Here is a 13,953-nt window from a genome sequence, read left to right as displayed (position 1 = left end):
TTTTAAACTGCCCTTATTTCCACAAGGAATCCCTGAGACATACCCAAAACTGTACAGTGAAGGTCATCACTGTCCAGAGAAACTGGTTCAACCCTTTCTGGTAGAATGTAGCAATTTGCATGAGAATCAAAATGTCCATCACTTCAGACAGAATCTATTTGCACCAGAACCAACTACACTGTTTAAGATGCAGGTTAGAGAGTCATTTCAGGGCAAATCAGTCCACTCCAAGGTAGAAGCCAATGCCATCGCAGTTAGCTACATCAGAGCAATCTGCACCAAAGTTAAAGTTTTCCAGAGGATATCTGGGAACGTTACCTATCCAGAGTTCATCTCCGTGGGCACCAGCTGACAACGACAGAAAGCAGGTTAAACATTAGCATGACTGGACCAAGTTCAACATGCCTGTGTGGTGGACACGTGGGTAACTCTGGACATCTCACTGTGTGTGTGTGTTTGGGGGACTAGCAASAGGAAGAGTACCAAGAATGCATTTTTCTACAGCAAGTACAGTTTCATGGTCAAAAGCCTAAGTTTCATCCGATTCACTGCCAGACTGAATTCTATGACCTAGAGTAGACTGAAAAGATGCCAACACTTACTTCAAGGAGACAGATAAAGAAAGCCTTCTCCAACTATGGCTGTCAACTTACAGCCGTGCCCACTTTGTCCTTTCGTGCTTCCACTACATGACCCCATTCCCTAGTAGCTAGAGAAGGAGCATATGAATGCAGAGTAAAATGGAAAAAAAAAGGGAAGAACTCAACAATCACAAGTGCCAGAACAGCAAAGGGAAAAYAGGTGCTACTGTTGGGTTTTTTTTAAAAGAGGCTGAAGACACGAGTGAGAAGATTGCTTTAAGACACATCTTTTCTAACTCCTTCACCTCCCCCAAACTTTTCTTTCCCAACAAGAGTGGTTTTGTCTAGTTTTAGAGACAAGACTGAAATTTCACTTGATAAGAACTGAGGTCTCTTATGACCAGACCTCTCCTAAARTCCAAGTTTAAGTTTAGTGAACACAAATACAGATTCCTGTGACCAACCCTCCTTACTTTTATTTGGGTTTGTGCGTATTAAGAAAGAATAATTTAAACTTTGATTTGTGACTTTCTACTGATACACATCTCAAAAGAAGAGGAACTTCTGAGAAGGTAAATTCTTGCTAAATATTCCTGTATATTCACTTCTAGTGTGTGCACTCYCATGATCAATGTTGTACCCTCAGCATCTAGTTCATGACATATTAGCATGCTATGAAACATCTCCCGACTCACTGATCTGAGAAATACTTTGATCTATTGCACTGTCATTCTAGCATCCAAAATGTATCCTATGAWTTGCAGGAAAAATCTCTCCTCCTTTTCATTTTACAGTCAGATTTGCTCAGAACCACGGAAGACTCACCAGCTGGCATAACTTACATTGGAGAAATGTCTGAGAATGGGAAAATCGAAGCAAGAATGATGAAGAATGTAGACTGGAAAGAAATAAAGGAGGTACAAGAAGTAGCCCACAAATTCCCATCATTAAATGTTACCCAAAAGATCAGAAAGACCTTGTGGATCAGAAGGTGAGAAAGACCTAAAGATCCTGCCAGAGCATTAACCCCAAACTATCCTTCAGTTACTATTTCTGCCACCACTGGACCTTGCAACAAGTCTGCACAAGAGACTTCTTCACATGTGAAAAYACAAAAGAAAAAATATCACACAAATGTCTCACTGCAGAAGATCTCTGCAGGTTTAACTTTTCTACTGTTTGTTGGCTGAAAGCACCTCCTGCTTCCTGCCCTGTGCCCCACACGTCTTGAAAGGTTAACTGGCTTGAAAGAAAGCAGGCTCATCTAAAATTTTTTCCCTGTTCTCTGCCCAGAGGCTCATACTGTTGGAGAATTCATGAGTGGATTTAACTCACCACAGCACAAAGACAGGGAGAAACACCCTTGGAGGGCTGACAATGCCTAAGGAAAACACAGCAGCAAGGAGGCTGCAGGAGCTCGGGGAGGCTGCAGTTCAGAAGCAGCACAGGCAGCCCCCAGGGCCAGATTCTCAGGGAAGAAAACCACCCATTGTTTATTGTACATCAAGGATTTAGCAAGCAGATTCCGTCCCACACTGTATTTAGATGTGGTTACAGCAAAATGAAGCTTCAAATTGAATTTGGCTACTGGTTTTCAGGTTCAATCCAAGGTCTTTTGCCTTGGCCATGCCCCTAAAAGCCAGCAGCAGCTCACAACAGAATATACTCATTTTTCAATACTCATCTTCCTTTTATTAAAGAAAAAGTAAATAAAAAGACACTTCCCTTGGCTTCTTTTTGCTATTAAGTACAATTCTCCTTTGACAATTTCTTTTCTGTCATTTTTGCTTAGAAGGTGATAACCTTCTCAGGGCTTTCAACGCTTTCCATATGAGAACTGCAAATCTCCATTTTCAGTTGGAAATGTAGATGTTGCCATTTTCTCCACAGTGCCTGAGACAGACCTGCAACTGTGCTACTTCTCAGCATTATCAATTTAAAGCCTTTATGCTCATAYCAACCATAGAGAGAAGCATACTACTAATGAAAAGGGATCTAAACAAGAACCTGGAGGAACTGAAWGGCAGGAGGAGACAAAATGATGCATCTTTTCTGGTATCATARTAATTATGAAGCCAAAGAACAAATCAACTTTGAGGTACCCATAAGTGCATATGGTTCCCCTCAGAGGTGGTGTAGTCTTCCTAGGTGAAAGAAAAGGTCAAAGTGTGTCTGAAAGAATGCCTTAATGCACCAGGAGAGGATGAAGCTATTCCTGATAAGGCTCTGTACACTGTCAAAATTCATCTTSTGTTAAGCACTTTAGTACAGAAACTAATAGGGGAGCTATTACAGCCCAAATTATGTAAATTATAATCTGTGTCTGGTTTTTTTTTCATTCCGTAAAACCCCAATCTTATGGAAAGAAATGAACTTTTCRCTTCCCCTAGCCTTATTCCATTTGTCTGTGCTTAAGGGGCATAACAGGTATTAAGCATCTGAAATTGCTACACTGGCTCTTCGGTGAAAGGGGTGACGAGTGTGCTAATTGCTGTAAGAGCTGATGCTCAAAAACGTTTGTGAGGGAGCATGGATTCTACTCAGGAACCACATAAAAAACAGCCTCAAGGACTACCTTAACCAGGCCTGCAGTATTTYCCAGAGGAAGAGCTGTGGAATATCTCGGACTACACATCCTCCCAGCTGGATCTCTCACATCCAACAGTAAGACACTGATGCACTGAAGTCAACAGGCTGTGTGGGTGTAGAAGCCCACCTGGAATGATCCACCTTGTAAAGCTAAGATCAAGACCCGTAACTGCTTGATAGCCATGYAACCACAAAATTGGTGGCAGTGAAAAAACTGAGAGGTGAACCAGGGCAAGGCAAGAGTGGCGGCCCGTTTCAGAATACTGTGTCAGACAGGATAGAGGGATTCCTATTTCAAATGTTTACAAACTGAAGTTTATTTTTGAAAGTGCAGCTTTATTGCAAACTTAGTTTGCTCATCAAAATATGTTACGCAGTCACTTTTCAGGGAAGAGTTGTCAAGCGATATATACAAATTGAAATCTAARTGGGGGAAGAGAGTTGATATCCTAAGCTTTAAAGAAATGCAGGTRCATAAGGCCATTGATTTCAAATGGGAATCATGGGCCTTCTTAGCTCTGGCAGCTTTTGAAATTCCCTGTCTAGAACAATGCACAGATTAGGAGCTGGGTTCTGTGCTGAGTTAGACCAGTACAAASTCACTGTGACCTTAGACCAGAAAGCTCCTCTGTAATTTATACCAACACAACCAAACAGAACTTGGCTCTCAGTTCCTATCCTCTCTTCCCCCCCAGCATTTGCTAAGAAAGAGAAATATGATGTGGGACAAATATATTCTGCACTAGCTGCAGCTTCATTAGAATTTTGATGGGTACAAGAACCATTTCAAGACTAAAGTCCTGAAACTGATACATAGAAATTAWCACCTTCTAAAATTACATGAATACACAAGCAGATTAAAGAATTAACCATTTGGTACACTAGTTCTCCACTCTTTTTCAGTCAGACATCCCAACACATTGAAGAAGGTATATGAACATAACRAAAATCATCTGCAAATCAAACAGTTGTCTCCTCAACAAAGTATGGATAACATAATACAAAAATAAATAAAAGCCTTGTCAGATTTGCCTCATTCACAATACCACTGGGCATTCCTCAATCAGCAGGACAATCACAAGCAGGATTTCATAKGTTTCAATTAAACTTTTTATGTGATTTTAAAACATTTAAGTGTTACAAACATATTTAAATCACCACTTAAGAATATTCGGCTTATATTATTAAGATCTATTTTACGAAGTATGAAATAATGACTTCATAACAACAGAAGCATGAAAGTACTTTTTGTTTCTTCCACCCACATACACTTGCAATTTCAGAAAAAGAAATATGCATATCCATACTCTTTTATATTTAAAGAGGACAGATTATTCAAGAAAAGAGGGCTGGTATGATTGCTACAATAGTAAGAAGACACAAGACCTATCCCATTTAAACTCTGTTCCTTAGGAAGATGGAAGGAGAGGTTTGGGTCACATATTTTGGTGTGTGCCTGACTGCTAAACTTCATTCAATGATCCTCTGCTCAAAAAGTTTATTAGGCCTCCCTATTACATAYGCTTGGTTCTCTTAATTTCCTGAAATAGATTAGAATATACGCAAGTAGGACTTTTTACTGTAAGGTAGAATAAAATCCACCATCTACAGTACAAGACTGAAGTGTAGAATTTTCTATTTTCTCTCATCTGCATCTCTGAAACAAACCAAGAAAAGTAGAGACTTACTATATTAAATAGGAGCTACTTTTACAGTCAGAGTACAGTAGCAAGATTRAGCCCTATAGAGTCATAAGCAAATTCCTTCTTGATAAGGAGATGCAAGTAAACACCTCAGAATTCCTGCTGCTATTACCTCTTGGTTTAAAAAACATAAAATTAAAAAATAATAATGATAAAAAAAATCTAAATCCTAGCTGACTCCTTTCTTTAGGAACTGGAATTACTACAAAGAGTGAGTATTCTTGTTAGCAGGTGATGAGTACAAACAAAACCATCCTGAAGACAGAAGGAATTCTTACCTATTTTGCTTTAATGATTTCTCTTTTGGYCAGCCATGACTGCTGATAGGTACCTGCTAGTTCCTTATGTACATTCAGCTTCCCAAACAGAGCATCAAACCTTACAAGTGTTGAAAAAACCTATGGCTCTCAGGGGATTAAAAACTAGTTAGATATATTGTGAGAAATGCATCCATTTGAAACTCACAATGGTCTGACCTAGACTTGTGTGGATGGGCAGAATACCAACCTAATTCTTCTTGTTTCAGCTGGGAAATTCCTGTCAGTCTGTCAGGCAAAGACTGGACAAAGACACAYTTGAAAAGGCAAATCATCAATGCTACAAGGCCACAGTAATTCAGCAAGGAAGGGAATTTCTCACAGGAATCTTCACTAATCCATGATCTATATTTCAATCCTTCTGTTTATATCTTTCTTTTTTTTCCTGGGCTAACTGCCTATCAGCCTTCAAATTTATGGGCAACCAGTCAACTGATCCCTTTGCTACTCAATGAATTACAAATCATTAGAAAACCAAAAATCAGCATGCAGTAAGAAGAACAGTGACCAGCTCTAGAAGGGGACAACTCCCCCTTCTTCACCAAAAGAAGAAAAGGAATCGCTGCTCCCTGCACCCCAAACACACACATGCACACAGAGGAGGTCAAGAGACTATTTCAAGAAACTGCCACTCATCCTTGAATCATGATCTTGATYTAGAACTTCAGTGCACCATTCTCAAATCAATGTATGCAGCCAAGTTCTCCATGCCAGATGCTACCTTTGGAAAAAAAAGTAAATTTAAAAAAAAATAAATAAATCAGGAGACTTCCGCCCACTGGAAAACTTTCTACCAGATGCTAATGGGATGGCAAGCACTGATCCAAACCCTAGGGAACAGTAACATGCATCAGCAATCTGAGGTATCTTCTGATTTCTAGGTCTTACTGCTAAGATCAATTACATCCAGTAACTGTGCTGTATCCTTAAGGAATTATTGGGGAACAGTGAACCTGCCTGCAATAAATGAGCACCGGTGCGTAACAAGCACATGTGAATGCTACAGCAAGGTTCACAGAGGGCTAACCCTGGTCAGTACTGAAGCAGGGGTTTTCTTCTCAACCCCCTCTTGAAAAAAAGGGAAGAGAACACAGACAAAAACGAAGAAAAAGGAAAAAAGGAAAGATAGAAAACAGAGGTCCCCCATCTACCTGCAGGGAGCCAGGCAGACAAGCTCAGTTGGAGGTGGTGAAGGGCGCGGATGCGTTATTGGTACTGGTGGCGGTGGCACCGGTCACTGCGAAGCCCGTGGGAGGAGCTATGGAGCTGTGGCTGGGCTGCAGGTCCTTGGGAATGCCACTGTGGGAGCTCAGTTGGTGCCCGAAGGCTGCGCTGAACTGAGGGAGCTGCTGTTTAGGGGAGGTGGAGCCCATGAGTTCGGCAGAGGCAGGAGCCATGCCACTGAAACTGGTCTGCGGTAACCCCGGAAGCACACTGGAGCTGTTGGGGGTCACAGTGGCGAAGGCAGGCTGGGTGGTCTCTGAGTGCGAGGTGGTAGGTGGTGTGGACAGGGAGGTGGACAGGAGGTGTCCATCTGCACCGAGAAGGTTGCTAAACGGAGAGGGGTCCCCAAGATTGACAGGAAGATTTCCCCAGTGAGTTCTGGGGTTGACCACCCCGCTAAGTGGCACATCCAGCTGAGTTGGGAGCAAGTGCTGTGCCATCATGGGCATCTCTGCTGAGAAGGTAGCTGCCAAGTTATCACCAGAAAAGGATGTGGTGTGAGGGGATGTGATATGGTCACTGTAGGGAGACGGCACATGCTCGCTATCATAATGGCTTCCATGGGGTGAGGAGTGTGAATGGTCACTGCTGTATTGCTGTCGTGAGGTGATCAGGTCATCTGCCTTGCTCAGCAGCTGGGCAGGGTGGGGCCTCTGGGAGGCATGGCTGCCATCATGAAKTCCATGAAACTGTCCCGGGAAGGCTCTCTCCCCAAGGCCACTCTGGCTTATCAGAGTGGCAGAAGTAAGGCCAACGTTGGCTGGGGCTGAGAATTGCCCCTGGATCTGCCCTGCCAGGGGCGTAGGTGGGTTGGACAAGGTAGCAGAACGGAGCAAGTTCTCATCCAGCTCCAGASCGGAGAAATTATCATGCACTATACGCCCATTCAACAGCTCCCCCAGATCCGTGTTAACCTCTCGACTCAAGGACTGCATTCCTGGAGCTCCAGCACCTGTAGAGAACACCCCTATCGCTCTATCTGACAGCTCCTGAACTGGCACACCATCTGTCTGTGTAAGTACTCCAATGGTACTCAGGCACTCGAGAGAAGTTACAGCCTGTAGGGCCCGTTCCAGTTCTTCAGCCTCTTCTGTGGTGGGAAGAAGATCTCCATTTTTACCTGCAGAAATAGGGACACCAGCAGTTAGTCACTGCTCCCAGGTGAGCCTGGTGCTGGCACTCAGAGGAGGCAGACACACAGACAGTTCACTGTGGAGCTGCAGGCTACGATGACCTTCCAGCACAGCTCTCAGCACACAGAAAGTATCATTCATTAGTGTTCACTGTGTTCTTAAGCAAGGTAAGAAAACTCTGAAATTACACCTTCCTCTTCAATGGAAATCCCCCCCTCTCCCTTCTCTTCCACATACTACCATAGGAGAYGCCTCTTAAATTTCCTAGACCTAAAGTAAAAATGCATAAGTATGATTTTCTTCAATGCTGCAATAACACACATAGTCCACAACCCCTCTTCCTACTTACCACATTRCAGCTTGGACCTAAAATTTACACAGACAATATAATTCAGGTTAATTTCAACTCAAATATAGTCTGATATCATGTTATATCAGAAAATGACCAAAGAAATGATGTACCTAACTCCGGGCAGTTCTAATTTCTTTGTTATATGGAATAGGTACTGAGCTTTAGAATGCAGAAATTCAGGCACATTTCTGATCAAAAGCTAGTTTCAAAAATGAATTTAAGGATTTTATTCTCATTCTCTTCTCTTTTWATCAAAGGCTAACATTGACTGTGTTTCCAGCCCCACTCGATGGCAGAAAGATGCCATTACTGAGAATGCTCTTGATTAAACTGTAACMCTGGCAGGCAGTAAAAATGTAAAATGAATTATTAAAATACTAAACCAATTATGATTTTCAGAGCAGTAATTATATGAGCAAGCAGGGAACTACACACACAGCTTTCCTAACGTCTGCTTTACTTCAGAGCTCACAAATAATAGAGCAAATGCACAGTTCCTTCTCTAGAATGTACTAYCTCTGCAGGAAAGAAACCAACTCCCCAAAACGCAGTTTAGAAACACTCACTTCTTCAGTTCACTGACTGTGTTCATGCTAGCATAAAATAAAATGGTACCTTCAAAGAAATCAAAATCTTGCAAGTCATCGGGCAGCCGCGGCAGGACATCAGAGAAGTCCTCCTGATTCAATTCCAAGTCATGTGGAATGTCTGTGATTTCATTGGCGATATCATCGGGCAGCTCATCGGCACTGAGCTCKGGTGTGGAGGGGCTCCTGAACAGAAAGGAACATCAGTCCCTGCTGTTCAACTCTGCTTCCTCCAAAGGACAGCTATCAGTGCATATCCATCTATAATGGATGCTTCCCCACACATTTTTCTCCCCATCATGTAAGAAAAAATGCTTTTAGGAAGTTTCTTTAGGAAGCTTACACTTAGGCTATTCATTAATTACATAAGAGGCAACATCAGGAGCAGGATATTTTACCCATCAAACCCAGTCACTGCTCAAATTCACAATGACCCATTCTAAAGGTTTTTTTCAACAGTCACATGGAGATGCAATTTCTAGCCCTGCTCCAGATGCTGCTCAGCACAGCAAAGTCACAGCTTTGTACACTGCTCACTGMCAACACTCAAACCAGCAGAAACTGGGCAGAGAGAGCACTGACCGTATGTGGGGTATCTCTACTGGCAGTGAGACACTGGCAGGCATGGTGAGGTTCCCTTGGGGCACTGCAGGAGGAATGGGTTTCTGGGGCCGGCGTGGGCCTCGCCTTCTCTTCTTCTTGTGTTTTTTGGTAAGTGCAGGTGGCTTCGTTTTTTTCCTGGGTTTCCTCTGCTGCTGGTGCTGAACTTTACGGGARCTGTCCCCTCTCAAGAAATTATCCTTTGGGGGCAAAACAAGGGAAGCATATTAAGAAACAAGTACTACTTTCCTTGTTTTTTTCACCCTGGTCATTCCATAGACATGGAATGTAATGTAAAAGAGACTGTTAACTTACACCCAGGCACAGTTTCAAAAACTGAGCTGTTTCCATCCTCACTGACCRCAAAGACAAAAATAACATAGACCAAATTATGAGGTATGGTAAAAAGGATATTGTGCAGTGTCACTTCAAAAATTATCATAGCAAACCCAAACTAAATCGTGCAAAACTGTAACCTTTAGCAGCACTCCTGTAAGTATTAAAGACAAAACATGGTTGCCAGGTGGTGTTAAGATGGATAATGTGCAGCAGCTGAAGCCAGAATCCTCAAGTGCCCACAGCACTGAGGAGACAGAATCAATAGTGCTGGACATGGGTAAGGATGGGGACAAACAATTATGGCCTCATTGCTTCTGAATAACAATCTCTGACCCATTAAAAATAAATCAAATTATCATCAGTCTTCAGTTGCAATCCTACCAGGAATGGCAGAGGATTGTGTTTGCTACAGAAGTCAACCTTGAGGGCATACTGAAGATTCCTAGAAGAGGGGTAAACCCCACACATATTGGTGTAGAACAAACTCTCACATTGTAATTCAAAACCACTCTAATTCACAACCATTGGAGAAACTCGACAAAAACAATAACAAAAAACTTTCAATAACCAAACAAAACACAAAAAAACCCAAAAAAGGGCATTTTTGCACCTAATTGAAGGTAGAACAAGRAATCTTGAAGGAGGGGCAGGACAGAAGTGGGTTTGTGAATTATCCTAAAGGTTTTGTTCAKGAAGATAGGAGGCATAAAAAGAGAGCAGAGGATATCAACTTCATTTCTCCATTCTCTCAACTTGAGGTRGGCCTGCTTTTCCTCTGGGATCCACGGATCCCTGAAGGAGGTTAAAGATAAATTCTAATAGTTACTAAAATGTCAATTAAATAGAAAAACATTATTTGTGTCACTGTAATTCCTATCTACATTTCCTTTAGAAAATACTTTGAGCCCCATGTACTGAGGCTGCTAAAGATGCAGTGTTCTTAATATCACACTCATATTATATTTATATCCAAGGACCAGGAGCGAGTCCAAAATGACCACAGGATATCTCAAAACAATCTTCTACATTTCAATCCAAGACAATAATGAAATTTCCTTTAGTGAAGGATATTCTCATGTACACTTTATTGTATCCTCAAAACTACGTAAAATATTTCCACAACATACTTTATACTAACTGGGAATGTTTGGCAAGTTTTACCCTTTTAAGAAAAATAATAGTGAACAAATTCTTAAGTTCATAAACTTGCTAATTGTCTAGGGAGAGTTCATAAAAAGACTGGGGTTAAAACTCCTAATCATCCCAATACACAAATAAATACAACTCTGGCTTTGTACTTACCATTTTTTTGGCATGTTCTTCACACAGAGGTGTCTGATGTGTAATGTCAAAAACTGGCACAGAGCACTGTTGACCATCTGCAAACTTGGCTGTGCAACTTGAGAAGAGCTGCTGAGAACGGTTCAATAAGATATCTGTGCATTTCTGCATCAGGAATAACACCAGACAACGGTTGAGGAACACCCTTTGATTTATCAATCTGATAAAGATCAGAGCCTTCAACTCTATCTGTCCACAGATGCTATTTTTAATGAGTACCTCAACTTTGCTATTCMAGTTCAAAGCTAGGTAAGTCTCAGACCSAACTTTTMAAGTGAAAAAACTGCATTCATGCAGAATCTCTAATGATTTTATTATATACTGAGATAGTTTTACAAAAGCAGCCATTTCACTAATGAGTTCTTAGCAAAAAGAAGCCTTTTCCTGGAGCCTTAATCAATAGATCAATAGTAGCAGTTGGAAGTGTAGTCAACAGGACTATTTCCTTACAGACTAATGACAATCCATACTGAAACATTAAAGAAAGTATTTCTTAATTCAATCTTTTAAGGTACATTCTTGGCATTTATCTTTAGACCACAGACAAAGAAGTTTCAAGATCCTTCCTGCTCCTCTGAAAAAAAAGGTGTGCAAGCAGACAGAAAGGTCAAGTAAATCCAAACATAAGCTTCGTGAGATTTCCTTCAGAAAAATCCCTAGCAGGAGTCAAAATGTTTCCAGACTTACAACAAATCAAACAGGTATTTCCTTGTGTCTTTTTTCAAACAACATTAGAAGCACTCCTTGAATCTCGAACAGTTCTCAGACTTCAACATCCTATGTATATTCACAAAATGTTAAAATAAACAAAAAAAAAAAGACAAAGAAAATTAAAAACCAGCAGAACAATCCAGATAGCAGACTTGGATGGATGGATCAGAACCAAACAAAAAAATCCCATCAGAGTCATGAGGCAAATCCCAGACACAGCTGCACACCATGGTGCTCTTTCATAGAGGTTTTGAACTGCTTTGCAGACTGCTTTTAAGAGGTCTGCAAAAAGTCAACCAACAAAAACAAGGCATCTGCAAAATAAGAAGATTGAAAAGGTGCTGCAGTCTGATAGTAGCTGAATATGTCAACACTGGTCACTTTTGATACCAAAACCAAAAGCTCCAACAAGGGAGTCACTCCAACAAAAGCACCAACAAGTATTCAGCTAAAAACAAAAAAGGCAAAGTCTGCAGAATTTTTAAGTATTACAGGTTGTAAGTCTCCCTTTTCATAGTCTTTAGAACCAAAACTCACATCTAACGTGCTTTTTTCTTTCTGCAATCTTCAAACACTGACTTTTAACATCCTTTTCAGGCTTTGCTTGAAATTCTATGCACAGGGAATCCTTCCTCATCTAGACTATGAGGTTCTGTGACTCCTTCTATTCTGCTTCTTTAAATAACACAAAGTGTGATTTCCATCTTTCCAGTCAGCAAAAGCCATCTTTTTATATAAAAACCTGTTTCCATAAAACCATCACAGGAAGRTGGTCTATTGGAACCTACCAAGAGCTGAAAGCCAAATGGTTTGTAYCAAGTCATTATGAAGGGTGATCATTTTGCAAAGGTTTCTTGCACACACTAAATACAGTTTACAAAGTAAAATGATGTTCCTATTATAGACACCAGTAACAAACTACTTATCTTCACTGTCTACAGACCCAAATCACACAGCAAAATTAAAAGCAAAGTAGTTGATGACACTCTAATAAATAGGTATTCCTTGGGAAAACTTATTTGTCAATGCAAAAATCTAACAAACAAACAAACCCCTCCTAAAACAGAMCAGCTTCCATGCCTGAATGCAACTCCCAGAGTTAAGAGGATACGCTGAAAACAGTGTCTGGTGAATGGAAGGGCCTTGTTAGTGCACTGCTCTCCTTTCGAAGTCCCACAGCAGGTTGTTGGTTCTGCATCTCTCTGCCTTGCTTGGTTTGTGCTGAAAAGAAAGCATAAAAGAGTTTAGAGGCAAAACCCCAGTCTCGGGTTGTTACTTAACACAATTATTATACTGAATGTGGCACAGTAGGATGAAAAATTATAACACACGTGTGTGTSTGTGTGTGTGTGTGTGTCTCATGATCCAGATGGGTGCACAATACTACCAGACTCTACACAGGGACACAGAATTGATGTCAATGACAGGTGAAGGTGTGACTGTACTAACAGCATTATTGCTTATTTCACGGGGCCTTAATTGTTATGAGAGGTGCTATGTGCTACTACCATGTAAATATTACAACACCTTGCAACAGAGCCAAGGGCAGCAGTAGGTGAGTGTCAACACAGGCGCCCCTCCAAAGGAGGTCAATCTTTAAATTCAATATATTGGGTATGCCTACATGGGAGTCAAGTGCACTTCCAAGCCTGTTCATRAATCCAAACATGCCAAGCATCCCGAGAGCTTACATGCAAGCATGTGCTCAGGCAAACTTAGGCTGAGCTCTGGAGTGGCAGAGCCTGAGCGTGCTCAACATGGATAAAAGCTCTCCTCCATCAACGTGCTCCAGCCCAATCCACCAGCAATGGCTGGAGCTGGGTGTTTCCTCAGCACAGCCTCTATGCTTTGAGCCTGAGCTGCAAGCAGGCRACCAGACAGCAGTGTGGATGAGCACTCAAGCATTACACAGCTCGACTGGGGTTAGCCTGCTCTCCAGGGATGTGTCACCTTCATGGAGATAAAGCTGGCGACTCCAGGGCTGACTTGCACCTCTGTACACGTTGTTTTCTAGGTTGACAAAAAGCTGTCTGTAGCCTGACTGTTTTCCTTCAGCCATTTCTGTCATCAACTGCACTTTGACTGAGCAAAGTTTTAGTGAGCAGTATTACTCCTGTGAAAAATTTTGTATCTGAAAAGACTCCATGGTTACTTAAATTGACCGGAGCAGTGATGATAGGCATACCTGGCTTTGCTMATCTACCCAAAACAATGTAAACTGATCTTGCTTAATAAAAGGCAAAAATAATAAAGAAAAAATCCAGCAAGAGCTTGTCAGTTCAGGCAAAGTTTTGCTATAGTTAAAGTTTGGAGAAATTTATACACAACTTTGTAAACTAGTAATGGACTTCTACATTACACCTCAGAGCAGCTCTTCAGCATCAGTGCACCTCCCCRACAATAAACCCTCCAACTGTCAAGACCCACATTCCACTGTCCAGGAACAAAAGTGTCCCTTTAAACAGAACATWCTCTC

The 13,953-nt window shown here is 41.5% G+C and overlaps 1 protein-coding gene across 5 annotated transcripts in view; it reads right to left on the bottom strand.

The window, feature by feature from the left end:
• The window catches only part of INO80D (INO80 complex subunit D), a 46,089-nt gene that overhangs the window by 5,832 nt on the left and 26,304 nt on the right, over positions 1-13,953 (bottom strand). For all 5 annotated transcript variants that reach the window (XM_057372845.1, XM_057372841.1, XM_057372844.1 and 2 more), the window contains 5 exons: positions 12,589-12,698; positions 10,728-10,861; positions 9,069-9,286; positions 8,515-8,672; positions 6,342-7,534 (listed from right to left, as the gene is read on the bottom strand). In XM_057372845.1, coding sequence (XP_057228828.1) covers positions 6,366-7,534; positions 8,515-8,672; positions 9,069-9,286; positions 10,728-10,861; positions 12,589-12,698 — 1,789 coding nt within the window. In that variant the 3' untranslated portion in view covers positions 6,342-6,365. The remainder of the gene's footprint in view (positions 1-6,341; positions 7,535-8,514; positions 8,673-9,068; positions 9,287-10,727; positions 10,862-12,588; positions 12,699-13,953) is intronic.

Source organism: Malurus melanocephalus, unplaced genomic scaffold (genome assembly GCF_030028575.1).
Source record: "Malurus melanocephalus ecotype Western Australia unplaced genomic scaffold, MMel_1.1 scaffold_180, whole genome shotgun sequence".
In the NCBI taxonomy this organism is placed as follows: Eukaryota; Metazoa; Chordata; class Aves; order Passeriformes; family Maluridae; genus Malurus; species Malurus melanocephalus.
The sequence above is the reverse complement of the archived record's forward strand: the minus strand, read 5'-3'. Positions and strand labels throughout refer to the sequence as shown.